Below are 18980 nucleotides of genomic sequence, written 5' to 3'. Positions count from 1 at the left end.
CATTCCACAACACATACATAATTTGGAATAAGTAAGGAATGGGTAATTTTTTAAAAAAGTATGAAAAAATCTCTACTCATACAAAAAATGATTGGCATCATATTCTTGGTAGTATCACTTTCTTTCGTGTCAGGAGTTACATGAGAAACTGCAAATAACTTCTGGTGTGAGAGAATTGACTGTCTGTGAGGACGTTGCCCAGGAGATGCCCAGATATTTGAGGTTTTACAATCCTTGTAGGAGGCTTCTCTCAATTCCCCACATGGGGAGCTGGGGCTGACAGAGAGAGCTCAACCCATTCCTCTGGATTTGAACCACTGACCTGTCAGTTAGTAGTCCTGTCAGTGAATGGGTTTAACCCATTGCACCACTAGGGGTTGGTTATATCACTGGGAACCTAAAGATTACTCTGTTCCAGTCTGAGCTCAGATTTCCCTGATGGCAGACATCAAGAAGCATGAGAATTACATTGGTTCTTTTTAGTGTTAGGGTTTTCCTGGTTTGCAGCGAATTAATTCGGGCCTGTCCAGAACATTGTCTGGACAGCCCCTCCTTTATTGCTGTATATACTACAACAAAGGTACTGTCTGGATGGGCCCTTAGTGGCCCCGCTCACTGAGGGAGCCTGAATTGTAAGACCCAAATATCATTTTTCCAAGTTCTGCCAACAGGAAAAATAATTCCTATTTAAGAAGAAGAAACACAATTCTTGATTTAAGGAAGAGTGTGAGTTCCCAAAATAGATCTCCATGGAGTTTGCCAATTTTTGTTGCCTCTACAGCCACCCATCCTATTCTTAGGGAACTGTTTGTCACAATTTCTCAGTTCTGTACTAAGGAGTTTTTTTGCTGCTGCCGCCACTGCTACTAGTGCTGCTATTGTTTTCATAAGCCAGAGAATTGTTTGCTGGAGTGGTGCTGTGGTTGGAAAAGAATTATCTTTTTTTTCTCTGCATTTTTAATTTTTTAATTATAGTTATAGTAGAAAAATGCCATTTCACTGGTAGACTATAGTACTAAAACTTATTAAACATTTAAAAGGAGAAGGGAACATACTGTTCAGCTGTATTTTGGAATTAAAAAGAAACCCAGTTGAGGATGGGAATAAAATGTTGAAGCTGCTGCTGTGAATGGTCACAAAATAGCCTTTTCCCCAAGTTTAAGTTTTTCAAGAGTGAATTTCCTTTCCAAGGAGTACATTTCTCTCATTTCCTCCCTGGTTAGGCGGATCTGTAACTGGTTAAGCGAACAAACCCAGAGGGTACTCCCAATCCTTCCTCTTCATCCTGGAAAGAAGTGACAAGTGGAGTGTTGCAGAGTTCAGTCCTGGGCCCAGTCCTGTTCAACATCTTTATTAATGACTTAGATGAAGAGTTAGAAGGCATTTAGTTTTTAAAAGAAAGCATAACAGTTACTCGTTATTTATTTTCCACGTTGTTCTATTTCCCTATTACCTTGACCCCTCACTCAAACTCTACAATACTTTTTTCTAGATAATTACTTTTCTATTGTGTTTTAATTCCAATTTTTAAAAATATTTTAAAAACTAAGGAAGAAAATTAATATTTGGGAGGGGGTACCTTCAAAATACTCCCAATTATTTCTGTATCCAAAATTAGAGAGAGAAAGCATTCTTCACTTGTTTCTTAAAAACAAATAATCATAGAATAATAGAATAATGGAGTTGGAAGAGACCACATGGGCCATCTAGTCCAACCCCCTGCCATGCAGGAAAAGCACAGTCAAAGTACCCCTGACAGATGGCCATCCAACCTTTGTTTAAAAGTTTCAAGGAAGGAGGCAGAGAGTTCCATACTCCGAAGCAGAGAGTTCCACTGCTGAATAGCTCGTACTGTGCGGAACTTCTTCCTAATGTTAAGGTGGAATCTCCTTTCTTGTAACTTGAACCCATTGCACCGAGTCTAGTTTCAAAAAAAGCAGAAAACAAACCTGCTCCCTGTTCCTTATGACACCCTTTCACATTTTTATATGTGGTCATCATGTCTGGCCCCCCACGAAGGTCTTCCTCCAGGGGCAAACCAAGAATGGGCAAGTTGGAAGTCCCTAAACAGAAGCAGAGTGGGCAGATCAAAAGTCAACCTGGCAAAATGGCACCAACTAAAAGAATCCCCCATCTTGTGTGACTGTGGAGCAGAACAGACAACTCTGCATCTATATGCTTTTCCACTATGCCCTGCCTTATGTACAGAGGAGGAATTGTTGGAGGCTACAGACAATGCCATTGCTGTTGGCCATTTTTGGTCAAAAGATATTTAGCTGCTTGTGCTCCTTCTATTTTTATCAGTTTTATACTAATTCAATGCAATGCTTTTGGTACGAAATAAATAAATGTCTCCTCTCAACTTTCTCTTCTGCAGGCTAAACATACCCAGTTCTTTAAGACACTCCTCACAGGGCATGGTCTCCACACCTTTGATCATTTTAGTTGCCCTCCTCTGGACACCTTCCAGCTTGTCAATAGCTCTTTTAAATTGTGGTGCCCAGAATTGACACTGTATTCCAGGTGAGGTCTAACCAAAGCAAAATAGAGAGGCACCATGACTTTCCTTGTTCTAGACACTATAGTAATTAAACCTAGGCTCCCATTGCTAGAATAGATCTCTTTAATGGTGAATCGACCCTTATAGAAATCCCACTGATTTGTTGGATCTCTTCTTGGTGGCTCAACCAATAAGTTTCAAGTTTCAAGTCATTACATTCCTTTGCAAAAGGTCTTTCATCATGCCTTTATTTCTTCCAAAGTAACATTTCTTGGACTGCAGTGCTTCTAAGATCCGGGCTTTCCCCTCTTTCCTCCTTTTTTCCTCATTCTCTTTATATGCTTCCCATTGGTCAATGTCCTCCAGGTAGGCTGTTCCTCACTTGGAGGACTGCTGCTCCATGCATTCCTCCCTGAATATGCTCATTTGTGGTTCTTTCTACTCATTGTAAAGCAGCCGCATAGCCACTGAACTGCCTGACTGACCCCACTAAATGGCGGATTTTACTGTGTGCCATGTAGCCAAATGATCTAGGGCAGAAGAGCATGCCTTTGCTTTACGCTACATTTCCAGACATCAGGTTTCATTAACATCTGTCTGGCTGAACAAAGCACTTTAATCTACAGAATTGATGGAAGCCACAAATGGCAACAGAAATGTCCTGAACCGCAAACATGAAACTGAACAGCCACCGCATGTCAGCAAACCAAAGTTCTTCCTCAGATTGAAGAGTCAGGAACTATTTCATCTGCAGAAATTTTCATTCCTTCCCATTCGCACATCACATCACAGGCATCAATATTTGTTTGGGAACAGACCTTTGGAAACTTACTTTCTGGCTCCAGAAGTCTGCATTTTAGCTAGTTTTAATTTTATAAGAAAAAAAATTCCAAACTCACAATTTTGGCAATTTCAGAAAATATATCTATATTTTCCCAATTATCTTCATTGTTACTGTTACTATTCTAATTTTCCCCCTCCCCTTTTTATTTATCCAGTTTATCTAATGATCCCTTTATACTACTTGTTGTTACTATTGCTATTTCTTTAAGTTTATTAACTAGGATCACTGTCCATACAGAACTTGTTTTCTTGTTGTCTTGTTTGACCTACAAGGTTTTAGAACAGGAGAGGTGCAGGAAATTTTGGTCAAGTGCAGCCTTCACAGTTTGGAGACGGGGAGAGGGAAGAGACTTTGAAAAAACATTAAGGTCAGGATTGTTTTCTTACCCTTTGAGGATTACAGGTATGAAAGCTACATCTCCTGCTGCTTCCTGATGTTTCCTTGTTTGGGAAAATATATAATTTTTAAAGTATTAATTATAAGAGAGAGACTACAGTTCAGGAGTATTCCATTGGGTTATGATTAAAATCCATATTTTCAATTGCTGTGTGAAAAATGTGCTGAATGCATGATTTAAAAGAATTTCAAAACCAATGGCTAGAATGCCATTCAATATTCATAAGATTGTAATCAGGATTTGGTCTTTGTTGTAAAGTAACTTTTGGGATTCACATTTACAGTCTCCAGTGACAAAACCTGGCTCACAAAACATACATCTTAAGCTAGGCAGTGACTCATCCGGCTTCCAAAGCACTGCAGACTGGGAAGTGATCTCTTTGGTGCAGTTCTGGATGCAGAGCACATTGAGAGAAGCATTGTGTCAGGACCCTGAGAGGTCTGTCCAAATTCCTGACTTCAACATATTCTGCGATTGGAACAGCACTGTACTTATAATTTCCCAGCACCTCAGTCTACAGTGGCTCAGAAACCTTTTGGCTGAGGCATTCCCTGCCTAAAGAGATAGATAGATAGATAGATAGATAGATAGATAGACAGACAGACAGACAGACAGACAGACAGACAAACAAACAAACAGAAAATCCTTTTGAAGTTTACAATTTTTTTAAAAAAAAAAACCCAAGATACAAAACAAAACCAAAAAGAAAAAGTAGCAACTTATAGGGGAGAAAGAGAGAAGAAATAAAAGATAGGGAGAAAGGAAGGGGTGGGGGAGAAATAATAATAAAATAAAATAATAATTAAAAAGTAAGAAAAAATATGGGGTATATATAGATATAGATATAGATATAGATATATAAATCAAAAATAAAAATATTGACTTCCTTATATCTTCCTGAAGTTTTCTTCTTTTCTTTTCTTATTCCCTTTCTTTCTTCTCCGTCTTCATGATACATTTCTTTCCCTCTTTTCCTACCATTTTCTTTTGTATTGTCTAATTCCATTTCTCTGTCAGATCAAAATCTTCTTATTTCTTTGCTTTAAATATTGTGTGACTTTTTCCCAATCTGTTCCCTTCATTTTTATTCCTTTATTTTTTGACATGAGAAATGTGAATCTATCCATATTTCTAATCTCCAGAATCTTTATCAGCCATTCATCCTCTTCTGGTGTCTGCTTTAGTTTCCATCTTTTTGCATAACATATTCCTGCTGCCGTGGTCATTAAAAATAGCAATTTATCCATGTTTTTTTCTAATTTCATCTCATGCATTCCTAGCAAGAATGTTTCAAGTTTCCACAGGATCTGTGTCTCTAACCTTTTTTGTAAGCCTTTTTGTATTTCTTTCCAATATCTTTTGGCTCTATCGCAGCTCCACCATACATGAAAATATGATCCTTCCTTTTCTGTGCATTTCCAGCAGGTTGTACTTAAATTATTATAACCTTTTCCCAGTTTCTTTGGCGTCATATACCATCTGTGTGATGTTTTTATCCAATTTTCCTTCAGATCGGTTGCATATACGTATTTTTTTCTTCCATTTTTTCCCATTCTTCCTGTCTGATTACTCTTTTTCATTTCATATTTTCATTCCACCTTTTCATATATTTTTTCTTCTTTTGATTCTACTGCCCAATCTTATAATTTCTTATATATTTTTGTTATCAATTTTTTTCTAATTTCATTATTTTATCCCAAAAATTATTTTCTTGTGCAAATCCTATCACTTTGTCTTTTTAAAATTTTTCTTTAATTTGCCAATATTGAAACCATGAGATTTTTTGATCAATTGTGTTTGATTCTTGCTGTGATTTTAATATTATTTCCCCCACCTCCTTTTTTAACATTTCTTTGTATTTGGGCCAATCATACCATCCCATGCATCTTCTTTGTCCCGCCTCTAGAGGGATATCTACAGGGGTGTATTCTTGTAGTTTCTTTTTATATTTTCCCATATTTAAAAAATAGATGATCTTATAAAATGATTTCCATTTTTCTTTTTTTCCCCTCCTTCTTACCAGAAAGATGAATGCCACCCCCCTCTCAGTTCAATTCCTTCTAAATTTAGTATTTTTCTTTTTTTCCAATTTTGCCCAGTCTCTGACCCAAAGGAATGAACTCACTTTGAAATATATTCTTAAATCTGGTGTAGCAAGACCCCCTTTCTTTCGTTCTATCATATTGTTGTAGTGTATTCTCGGTTTTTTTATTTTTCCAAATGAATTTTGTGATATCTCTATTCCATTCCTTCAATAATTTTTGACTTCTTATGGTGGGTAGATTTTGAAACAGAAAAATCATTTTTGGTAGAATCTTCATTTTCACTGTTGCAATTCTACCTAAGAGTGATAAGTTCATGTCTTTCCATTGCTCTAATTCTTTTTTTATTTCCTTCCATTTTTCTATGTAATTATTTTGCAATAGTTGTAGATTTTTACCTGTTAGAATAATCCCAAAATATTTTATCTTTGAGAGAATTTGTATATCCCATTTTTCTTTTCTTTTATCCTGTTCTTTTTTTAATGTTTTTTGTTATTGCTTTTGTTTTTTCCATATTTATTTTGAATCCTGAGACTTCGCCAAATTTTCTAATTATAACTATCCAATCTCCTAATTTTGTTTTTGGATCTTGTATCATCAGCAAAAGCTCTGAATTTATATTCTTGTCCTAAAGAGTTAGGCTTTTTAGGGGTTACATTTGCAGGTGTAGCTATGACAATAGAGCTCCCTTGTCCCAGGGCACATCCAGACAGCTTGCAAAATGTGCAAGCTCCCGTGTTTTTACCTGAGGTGTCCAAACAATGCCTCAGGTAAAAGCGAATTCAGTACAAAGCAGGAAAACCCTGCTTTGCACCCAATTACTTTGACACCTGGAAAGATCCGGGTCTTTCAGAAGCCCCAGCTTTCTTTCCAGCTGTGAACTCTGTGTGGATTGGGACCGGGGATCACATTGCATGACTTCCAGGTCCAATCCACACAGCTGTATTGGGATTTCCGGGTTCCTGAAGTCTGGAAACCCCAAGGCAGCCCCTACCCCCTACCCCAAACCCCATAAAAAGTCTTAAAAAGCAATGAGCCTCCTTCACCCTTTCTCCTGGCACATCATTTCTACGTGGCAGGAGAGGGCTCGCAGCAGGGTAATAGAGGCCAGGTAAGTAATTTTTACTTTTAAAGGCTTTTCTGTTTTTTTGGGAGGGGGTATCTGGGCACCCCCCCCCTTCTCCAGGAAAGTGCAGGGGTTTTTTTTTGCTGGTGTGGGGACAAAAGTCTGGACTTTTTCCCTGTGCAGAACTGGCCACAGTTACATATTGCAGAACTGGCCACAGTTACATATTTTATTGCTGCTCTGTTAACTTTCTTTTTTGTCCACGAAGGCAGTTATTATCATTACTTCTTAATACATTTTCATCACATTGTTTACACTTATTTCAATTAGGTGTGAGTAGTCATCAAGCTTTTGTTCAGACATTTGTAAAACTTATTAGTATTTGCACTTCTTTTCATTTGGTGGAAGTACACCTAGGGCATTTTGTAGCCAGCATTCCTAGATATTATTCATTTCTTTTGTTTGTATCTCAATCTTTTATATAACCTTTATCTTATCCATTTTGCTATTCGATCCTTCTCACAGCTATATCTGCCAATGCAGGATCTAGCCATAGCTATTTTAATGGGTTTGCAGGGAGGTGGGGTACAGTTTTATGGGAATGTCACAAAACCTGCTGCCACGAAACCTTAATGAGATGTACTTTTATTTCTGGAATACACTGCGATCCATTTTAACTTGCATGTCAATTCTTTCAAAGGCATTATTTGGATACCACTTCAAGACAAATACCAACTACGATGTATCCATACTGCACAATTATAGCTTTTTTTTCTATTTGAACCAAAGACGAATGATACTGCCAGGGCTTAACTACCATTGTTCCATTCTGTGAAATCCTGGTATTTGTTGGTGGTAGGCTTTGGTTCTGGCATGATAATTCTGAAAACTCAAAAAATAATAAATTCAAGTGCCCCATAAGATGGAGCCATGGAAATTAATCTGGTGTTAAAATTGTACAATGTGGATGCACCCTAACATAGAAGCATGGATCCATTAGAAAGCCTTTTTTTCAATATTGGGGTTGGGGAATGGATCTAATGAACATGCATTGGTTCTTAATATTTTCTGAAATTGAATGAGTCTTACAATTTAGGTTGCTTGTCTGTTGAGAAATATACCATTTATCTTTGAAACGTAAGAAAAATCTGGTGGAACATTCTTCCAGCTACTTTTTTTCTTATGCAAGACAATTCCATAACTACACCCTGGCAGAGCTTCCGTGTGGCAAGTATCTGTCATCCTTCCAGTGTGCAGTGTTTCTTTGTACCATAGCTATTACACCAAAAACTATATAAAAGACCACTCTTGGGTACCCTTGATGTCTTTAATTTCTCTCCTTTTTTCTTCCCAGGAATGACATGCCAAGCCCGAAGTTCTTACGTTACCAGTGAGATCTTGTGGGGTTATCGGTTCACACCTGTCCTCACCTTAGAGGATGGATTTTATGAAGTTGACTACAACAATTTTCATGAAACCTATGAGACCAACACACCACCCTATAGTGCCAAAGAACTGGCAGAGAAGGCCAGTAAAGCAGAGTTGCCCCTCACATGGTCTGTGTCCAGTCAATTAGACCAGCATGCCGAAGTGGACCCTGAGGAGGAGCCCAAAAGCCAAGAAGAGCAAACAGAAAGAAATGGCGATGTGGCCAATTTAGAGAATGAGTCCAAAGTTTAAAACTTAGGAGGGGACAGAAAACAGCAAATCTTCCTTTACAAGGAAAAAGAAGAACTAAAGGTCTGCCTGCCCAAAAGATAAGCAAAACGTTTTGGCTAAAGCTGCAATATCCCTTATTTTACCATATATACTCTTATCATTATTCTCTCTTTCACCTGGAAAAAAACTCAAGTGTTCTTGTATTCAGGCATATGGTTTAGAGTTTGTTTTTCAGATTAAGAGCAGAAGTTTATTATCCTGGGCCAAAAGCTAATGGAGTGACTGTAATTAATGTCCATTTCCCAAGCTTTAACTTCAGCTTTTTATATATTCCTCCAAGACGGTTTTGAATGAGATGCCTGGATTGCAGCTTTAAGACCCAAGATGAAGAGAAATCTTTGCAGTTCAATGAGATACTGTACATATATATGCCTTATGTAATTTCTTTTTCTTTAAGTTTAGTAATAAACCCAGCATGTACAAAAGTACTGTAGTAAAGGACCTCTAAATAATGTATATATATATCTTTAATTAATGTAAGTTTAGACCTATAATTAGAAAATAATAGGATGCAAAAAATGAAACACACCATGAAGAAGGTATTTCTGTTCTAATACCGGTTTATAAGAGTTTGTTTTGCACCCTGCTAGAACTGCCCTGTTTAATGCATGTCAATTTCCTCATTGTACCAGACTGGCAGCTGTTTAGAGTACCTCAATGTTTTCTTAAGCGATGATTTAGCTAACTCTAAAAGCCATAGGTCTGGGGGCTGAGGGCAAAGAAATTACAACGCGATTCCTGATATACTGTGATACTGTTTACAAAATGATCCTGTTCTTTGTCATGTTACATGGTGAAACCATTTATGGTTTTTTTGGGCTGTACAGTTAGAATTTTAACTGTGGCTGATTCTTGCCAAAGGCAAGGATTTATTTGTATGGCATTTGTCTGTAAGAGGTGTGTGAGTGTGTATGTTGAGCTATTACCCTCTAAGTGCAATACCTTGGGAAACTCTTTAGTTTTCAAAACCATTCAGTTAAAAAAAACCTGTGTAGATAGGTAGGTAGGTATGTAGATAGTTAACCTATATAAGCCATGGAAATTTTTGAATGTTATACATCATTCAGAAGAGAACATAATCAGCTGATGTTCTAACTGAAAGAAAACAATTGAATTTCAGCTGAACTACATTATCATAATAGTTGCTTCATATGGCTTGAAGACTCTTCCAAAGAGCTGCACCCTTGGGCAAGCCTTAGAAAGAAATCTCTGATGAGATATCAGCATGTCAGCCTCTTACACATGTAGTTTCTGTGATGTCAGTGAGCACAATTTGTAGGCCTCATTCTGCCATCTTTACTTATAATGAGTAGTGCCTTAAGTGCTTTCCAATGTCACATTCTCCCAGCAGTTGGCAGCTACCAATGGGTAGACACTACATCTAGACTCTGTACCACATCTTGTATCCATATTGGTACCATGTTCAGCATGTTCAATCTTAACCTTCCATTGGAACCAATTAACTAATTAATTCCCATGCACCAAACCTATAAATCAGGGAGGGAGAACTGATGGCCCTCCAAATATTACTGGCTTGTAACCATTGGTTATGCCAACAAATGTTGATGGGAGTTGCAGTACAACAACATCTGGAGGACTACATATACCCCACTCCTGCTGTAAGCAGTGATAACCAACATTAAATAGTCATCATAACAACTATCAGATTTTTGTCACCACATACAAAAAAATATCCATTGCTATTAAACTTAGTTCCATTCATCACTTGATATTATTTCAGGATAATGTGTGTTTTTTTCAGAGTGGTTTATTGGTTTTATCACCAGACTAGGGCTCTGGAGAACAAGGTTCAAATTCCTGCTGAGCCATGGGAACCCATTGGGTGATCTTGGGCAAGTCAAACTCTCTCAGCCCCAGAGGAACATAAAAAAAATCCACTCCAAAAAAATCTTGCCAAGCAGACTCTAAGGATCACCATAGGGTTGACCTGAAGGCACCCAACAACAACTTTGTATGCTTTCAAAGATTTCACTTGTACAAATGTTCAATACAATTTATCAAGGAGCAATTCAGGAGATGTAACTCAGTTAGCCTCTCTCACCAAGGAGTAGGATCTATCAGCGAAAAAAAGGAGGACTGGTTCTACTTCCCCTCTAGTATTTCAGACTTAAAATCTGCTCTAGAAATGTCCCCATCCTCCAGAGTAGAATTGAAGAGCAGCGGGGAGGACTAGAGATGAAAAGTACTATTTCATGATGTTGAATCTCTCCCAAAAGACTTAAACAAATGCATAGCAGCTTATCCATATATTCATGGATATAACGACAACCTACAAATGTATTACCAGACTAAGAGACCTCTCAACACATCTGCATGTGTTAATTGAATCACGGCACATCACGTCTTCTCTAGTTCATTATTACTGTACTACTGTAGCCCCACCATCCCAAATAAATATGCAGTAGCAATAATATCATGTACCAACATAATTTGCCTGGTATCCACCAGGCTTGTTTTCAATGTAATATTTACAGCTTCCTTTTCAGTCTTAACCCACATGGGAAAGTACATTATTGCAGGAGATAATCTGGATGATCAAGAGCACTAGAATTATTATAGATAAGTGTGTTACATCAACATGTATTCACAGGCATGTCAGATAGGACTGATATTTTCTATTATGTCAGGGATGTTGTTTAACTGCAGCTCCCATGAGGGAAGGCTGATCATGGAGTCGGAAGAGACCTTGTGTGCCATCCAGTCCAACCCCTGCCAAGAAGCAGAAAAATTGCATTGAAAGCACCCCCAACAGATGGACATCCAGCCTCTGTTTAAAAGCCTCCAAAGAAGGAGTTTCCACCACACTCTGAGGCAGAGACTTCCACTGCTGAAGTGAACAGCTCTTTCTGATGGGAGTTGCATTGCAACAATATTACAAAGGCCACACAATTCCCCATGTGCATTATGCTACACATTGATGTTAATCTAATTCACATCATTGATATCTTGCTTTCACTACAAGTAGTTGTTCATCCATCCTCTTTTCTTTCTGAGTTACCAAATATATATTTAACAGTAATGTAATGATGCATATGCTGATGACCATGTTGATGGCATAAAGATCACAAAATGTTTATATCTGTGCAATGCAACATAACACAACATAACACAACACAACATGGCTGATTCGGGAAGTCTATGATTTGAAATGTGCTACTCTTTTGATCAGAGAAACAAAAAAGCTAGAAGAGTTTATTTTGTTGTTGTTAAAGATAGAAAATAAATATCAAGGAGCCCACATTATGTTATTTCTGGAAATCTGTCTCAATAGAAGTAAAGTAGACCAAGTAAACTTGAAAACATTTTTCCTAAAGTAGATACACTGAATTTGATAGTAATCCAGAGTAAATTACTGCTCAGTCAGAGTAATGGTGGCAGAAAAAAGGACTACTGTGTACGCATAAGACAGTTGTAACTCCATATAGTGCAAATGCCCATTCACACCAAGTAAGACATTTCCTTCAAGGAGGAAAACAAACTAGTACAGCCTTAATTTCGTGTTTATGCCTGCCTAATCTGGAAATTTTAAAAAAAGTAGATTGAGAAGAATTTAAAATATTTTTTGTATAAAAGCATATAAAATCATATTTTAAAAGATATAACTCAGGAGAAACCTAGTAGGCAGGTAGAAATTTTGCACTGTGATAGATCCTTCACATTAATTTCATCTGTGTGCTGATTTTTGCTGAGAAGAATTCCAGTTATTTCATGGAATGATGATTAATCTATGATTTACAATCCCCAGAAGAAGTGCTCACATCTAGGCTACATTGTTTTACCACTGAGTTGGGTTTAAAAACCAGCTATACCCATCCTACTGGAGACGGGGAAACGAATTCCCTTTCTCAGTCATTTTCACAAAGGAAATATGGCTTTAACTACCATGGCAGTTCCCCAAGAAGTGTTTTGGCATATTTATATACCAGATTGGCACATTTCACCATAATGGTATAGAAATTGCTACTTCCTTTCATTCTTCACTTTTGAAATAAAGACGGTTTTTGTTGTATATACTGTTAATATGTAACTGGATGCCCTTTGTATGCTGTCATGGTGTCTGGTTGTGCCAATTAATTATTTATGTCCATGTAGCTCACCCTGACCTCAGTACAATTCTAGTAGCACTTGGTCATGTACAACTTGTAGCCCTCAATGAGGATGTATACAGTTTGAGCATCCCTTACCTGGAATTCCAAAATCCAAAACTGTCCACATGAGTGTCTGAGATAGTGACACCTGTGCTTTCTGATGGTTCAGTGTACATTGTTTCATGCACAATATTTTTAGAAATATTGTGTATAAATTTACTTTCCAACTGTGTGTATAAGGTGTATATGAAACAAAAATGAATTTCATGTTTAGATTTGGATCCCATATCAAAGGTATTTCATTATGCACCTATATGCCAATACAAGTATTCCAAATTGCAAAAAATCCAAAAAATCCAAAATACTTCTGATTCTAAACATTTCAGATAAAGGATTCTCAACCTGTACTCCAATTTGACACGTCTGTGTTGGGCTCAGTGAGGACTGGAGAAGCATCCCAATCACATCTATATCAGCTATGCATGTGGCTCTGCCTTGCTGAATTGGGACACTCATCTCTAAAGCTGTGCTTAGGGGCACCAGGGGTTTGCATGGCAGACAATGTAATTGAGTGCATTTACAGAAAATGATGTGTTGTAGCTGCAGCTACATGCCACACTGCAAGGAGGAGAGGCAGGGAGCAGAAAATAGGGGGGTGGCTGCAAAGCAGTAAAATGAGGGCAGTTCCCCTGCCCATCAAATGTTCCTTCAGTCCCCAGATTTTTAGCATTTGCAAAGAATGAAACATTTGATTTTTTTTTTAAAAAAAAAATGCTCATATTAGCTGTATTCACATTTCCTTGGCTGCTGTACCTTTCCCTTTTCTTTGGATATCTGAATTGTATTTCTAAACCCCAATCCAAGTTTTGGTTAATGCAATGCTAGGTATGTAGGGAATTGAAAGGGAAACCTCACCACCACCCCTCACCTTACTTTGTGGCTACACATCTGACAGAAGAAAGCATTTTGCTCTTCTCTTATATATTGCTGACCCATAATGATTTAGGAACAAATATATATAATATTTTTTTGCCCAGAGCTTATTACAATGTTACTCATAGCCCGTCGCTTTTTTACTTGTTTATTTTAGTTATGAGCAGCATAAATATAATTGGTTTGCTTAATGAGTTACAGTTGCTCTTTATTTTGGATTTTACTTTTGGAGGGCAATTTCGAATCCTCCCGCCATCATTTTTTCTAGAAATGTTTTTTACTATAATCTTACTGAGATGGGGGTTCTTTTTGTTGTTATTCTCCAGTAATTCTAACATGCAAGGCATTCCTAAGCAAAACTGGCATCAAATGAGTAACATTAATTTTTTGAATAACGTTTCCTAGCTCTGTTTTTAGATAGATTATCATGCACTGCTTCAAGAACTGAAAGGAAAGCATCTCCTTTCAAATGTCATAGTAGCAGACAGCTAATCACATATGAGAAGTTAGCCTTTTAACAGAAAGTCTCAGGGGAAGGATAAGATGTAGAAGTAAAGAGGAAAGTTGTAGAAAATTATAGTTTGGGTATCACCAGCTTGCTGCACTGTTGTAAATGCATGACAAAGTGAAGGAGCCCTCCACACACACACATGCAAAAAGTCTTATGTGAGATCACCATGTTTTTACTCTTGTAATAGGGGGGAGGGGCATTTTTCTATGAAGGATCTTGGTAAGTTTGCTATAGTTTATTTTATTTTATTTTTGAAAGGGTTTCCTATGTCCTGTGAAAGTGGAGTTGCAGATCCTTTTAAGCTTTTTGTGTGCCCTTTCAGCACAGGAAAAACAAACCACGTCCTTCTTTCACGCATGCATGTGTAAGCTGTAACGCTGTGAGTGAGACAGAAAGCTTAAAGTCTCCCTTGAATTGTTTTTGTTATTATCAATGAAGCATCTGATGTAAAGTTTATGGAACCACATTTTTGTAATATAAGCTTAAAAGACCCAAAGCTTCTGATGCTTTCAGTAGGGAAGCTTTGTCAACATTTTGTACTAAGAATGTCCCACACACTTCTATTTTTCTACAATGACTGATTAAGGAGTTTAACAATGTATTTTGTGCCAGTTATTTCCACTGAAATGTTGAAAAACAGAAAAGATTGGAATGGTGTTAATTAACAATGGATTTTCAAAGCTGATCAACACTGAGTAGCGTTTTTCATTCTTTTATTATATGCACTGTGAACTGACAATGTATGATAATTAACATTTTTTTATTTATGAAAGTACTTATATTTTGCACTTTGATCTCTCATTCATAACCCAAGTAGCTCATAACTTCGATTAAAGCAATATAATTGGCCCTCCATACCCACAGATCATTCATCAATGGATTCAACTATCTATGGCCTGAAAATAACAATGCCCCTTCCCCCTTCTGAAAAAGAAAATACCCAAGATTTTGCATTTTATAGAAGTGCTACCACGATATATATATATATATATACACACACACACACAGACACACACACACGCATTGTGTAAAATGGGACTTATGGATGTTGGTATCCAAGGGGGTCCTGGAACCAAACCCCAGCAGATATGAAGACCCTGCTATACCTAAAAAACAATAAGCTAACCATTTAAGCTTTGAGGGAAAAGAAGCATCAGCCAGGTATTCAAAACACAGAACTGAAGGAAACTAAAATGCTTCAATGGTATGGCTGGGCAAAGAGGAGGGGTGAGCCTTTATGTTATTAAACACTAGGGACAGATGAACTTCTGACCATTTCTGAAGTCCTACTAATTTCATTGTGGGACTTAGAAAAATTCTTTTTTGAACAACAGATCTCAGAATCTTTTATTCAGGCTGAGAGGAGACATGTTAGCCATGTATAAATATGTGAGGGGAAGTCAGAAGGAGGTGGGAACAAGCTTGTTTTCTGCTGCCCTGGAAATTACGGACGCAGAACAATGGCTTCAAACTACAGGAAAGGAGATTCCACCTGAACATTAGGAAGAACTTCCTGACTGTGAGAGCTGATCAGCAGTGGAACTCTCTGCCCTGGACTGTGGTGGAGGCTCCTTCTTTGGAGGCTTTTAAACAGAGGCTGGATGGCCATCTGTCGGGGATGCTTTGAATATGATTTTCCTGCTTCTTGACAGAGGATTGGACTGAATAGCCTATGAGGTCTCTTCCAACTCTATGATTCTATGATTGTATAATACCCATATAAGGTGGAGGATTCTGGGAGATATGAGTCCCCTTTTGGGTAGATAAAGCTAGATGATGGTGATGATGATGATGATGATGATGATGATAATAATAATAATAATGTCCCAAAACAAGAACTTTCCCACGTTCTTTTTAATTGAGAGGACCACATTAAAAGTAAACAACCTGTACATTGCTTGTATTAAAAGCAGCAATACCTAAGGAATTCCCAAGGAACTTCAGGTTAGACATGCATGGGATTCTACAGCATACAGTTGACATTTTTAGAAACACTAATATATCTTTCTTCTTGCAACTGCTCAACATGAATCAATAATCCATTGAAATTCCTATGTAATTCTTTTCCTGTGAGTGTATTTCATTTCTGCTTTGGATATCTGGCTTGAAATCATCTTGCACATTTTTTTAAGCAAAAGGGCAATCCATAGATACAAAATGTAATCTATCAAGTCTGGTTGCTATACTTATTCCTCGTTGATGGTGCTCCATATAGGCCCTTTACAGAAAACACATAAAGGGATGCTTATAGCTTCTTTTAGGTGTGCAGGTTTTCATCACCACTTAGAATGATAGCCTTCCAAGTTATTATTGATTTTGGTGGGCATATAATTTCATTCATCATTTCCTTGTCCAAATGAAGGAAAGGAATATATGACTTTATCAAAATCAATAAGAACTTTGAATACTTTCATTATTTACATAAAGTCCAACAAGCATAATGATGGGACCAGTAGTGTGGCTGGAGCATTCCTTATCTGGAATTCCAAAATTTAAAAACTTTCAAAATCTAAAGTCATTCATTTTCTAAAATTTGGGAAAAAAATCTAAATCCAAAATACTTCCGATCCCAAGCATTTTGGATAGTAATGACACTCATTTTGATACTAAGTACTGACTTCCATTCTTAGTACCATTATTTGGTTCATGTATGTTGCAAATATTCAAATATATTGATAACATACCTGCTTTAATCACTCCACTAGAACATGAAGCTACTTAAGTTTGTCATGTTACTCCTGGCCTTACATCTCTGCAAGTTCAGATCTGTTTCAGTTTCTCTATAGATCTGGAAAATCTAGAAGGTTCACTGGTGCCCTCTGCAAACAAAAATCAGTACTACAAGAACTGTCAATTTTGGATTTCGACTCAGGCTGACTGACTATATTGAGGCTGACTAAAGTTCTTACCTGAAGGTCTTGTTGTTGATGTCTTCTAACATACAGTCATTGTTGCTGACATTTGAAATGACAAAATCTTCACTTCATTAAAGTGCAAGGTTGGCCTGGAGGGATATAAATGTCTCACTGGTATTGTTTATGTTGCTTTCCTTTTTAAAGACTTCACAATCTACCAGAAAATTCACCCTGGGGTCCTATGTCTCCCATTCATTTCCATGGGCCAAAAAAGAGGATCTGTGACTCTCCAGACGTTGGCTGTTAACCACAACCAACAAAATGTGTGGTCAAGGATTATGGGAGTTATAGTCCAATAATATGATGAAGACTTCACATGTTCCCCAACCCTACCATAAATCACGTAGTGAATAGTGTCTTTGCAGCCTGTATCTTTTGCCCCTCATTTTTATGAAAGGTTGTGATTTGGAAAGAATGTCATTTCTGTTCATTGCTATAATTAAAATTCAAACCTTGTGGATGTCTCATGCTGTCATCCCACCCCCAAAATATTCAGATTGGGAAACAAACAAGCAAGTGTCATTGTTGTTGATTTTAAATTATTCTGTTAATACTCCTGGAATACCACTTAAAATTCTTGATACAGAAGATATGTTAAGCTGCCTTTATTTTGCAGTACTAATGCCTTTCTCGTTTTACACGCTTAATTGGGACAGTGTGCTACGTTTCTGTATCCCTTTGGATATGTTGACTTAATTCATAGCCTACAACAGCATGGCATTTGCATTCTGACAATATATCAACATCTGATGGAGGGGCAAACTAATTTCTTACGTGAGGAAAAAGACATTTTGTCACTTTGATGACTCTGCTATAAAAAAATGAAACAAAGACTTGCATGGGGTTGTGTCTATTTATTTATTTTTTTGCTTTTCAAATAATACAAGCAAATCTCTCTGCTATCCTTCAGGCCACTTTGGATTTGGATCTCACTTAAACTACATGTATCAACAGCCTCTGGCACATTAAGGTAAAGGTTTCCCCTGACATTAAGTCAAGTCGTGTCTGACTCGGGGGGGGGGGGGTGCTCATCATTTCTAAACCAAAGAGCCGGCGTTGTAGGCGCCTCCAAGGTCATGTGGCCAGCATGACTGCATGGACTGCTGTTACCTTCCGGCCAAAGCAGTACCTAATGATTTGCTTGTTTTTGAACTGCTAGGTTGGCAGAAGCTGGACCTAACAGCGGGAGCTCACCCCGCTCCCTGAATTTGAACCACCAACCTTTCAGTCAGCAAGTTCAGCAGGTCAGCGGTTTAACCCACGTCACCACCCTCTGGCACATTAACTCGACTTTATTTATTTATTCCCTTTGGAAGGTATTTCTCATACACTCACGAAATAACCTTAGGTTCTGTTATTCTGGAGCAGGAAGAAATACATTTTTCTTTACTTTCTTGCATCACTTTTCTACCGCTGATTAGAGCAGCCACAAATGTAATATTTCATGTTAGGAGCCCTGTTCCAGTCCTTCTCTGCGCCTTCCCTATTGCTACATAGACTTTTAAAAGTTTAGCAGCCAGAACTATTCCAAGTATGGTAGCCTATAGATTTCTATACAGAGGTTTTGTAATCGTGGTAGCTTTATTCTTAAACCCTTTTGTAATATGGACTAAGATGCTAGACACTTAGTTAAACTTGCCGATTTTCTCCCTGAGTGCACTGTGGGTGACAATATCATTGTTGGTGTGGCATCCACCATGAACATAACATTGTTTTCTTAGCCAATCCCTCCCCACACAACACCACATGGCCACACCATACAGTATATCACTTTACTTTCCAGTTGAATTCTCCTTTGAGATAAGAATGTCTTGTTAAATTTAGAAAGATCATTTTGGAACATTTTGTAATTTCTCTTTATCACCCTGAATCACATCATGTCTGTGGAGTGTAGTGGTACTCAAGACATAGCCATGCTAGTGTGTATGTGCAGTAAAGGGATCC

At 37.7% G+C, this 18980-nt stretch overlaps 1 protein-coding gene across 2 annotated transcripts in view; it reads left to right on the top strand.

Moving 5' to 3' along the window:
- The window catches only part of KCNJ6 (potassium inwardly rectifying channel subfamily J member 6), a 189630-nt gene extending 171769 nt beyond the window's left edge, over positions 1–17861 (top strand). For both annotated transcript variants that reach the window (XM_060770338.2, XM_060770339.2), the window contains one exon: positions 8204–17861. In XM_060770338.2, the coding sequence (XP_060626321.1) occupies positions 8204–8529 (326 nt within the window). In that variant the 3' untranslated portion in view covers positions 8530–17861. The remainder of the gene's footprint in view (positions 1–8203) is intronic.
- The last annotated feature ends 1119 nt before the right edge of the window (positions 17862–18980 follow it).

Source organism: Anolis sagrei, chromosome 3 (assembly GCF_037176765.1).
Source record: "Anolis sagrei isolate rAnoSag1 chromosome 3, rAnoSag1.mat, whole genome shotgun sequence".
NCBI lineage: Eukaryota > Metazoa > Chordata > Lepidosauria > Squamata > Dactyloidae > Anolis > Anolis sagrei.
The sequence above is the reverse complement of the archived record's forward strand: the minus strand, read 5'-3'. Positions and strand labels throughout refer to the sequence as shown.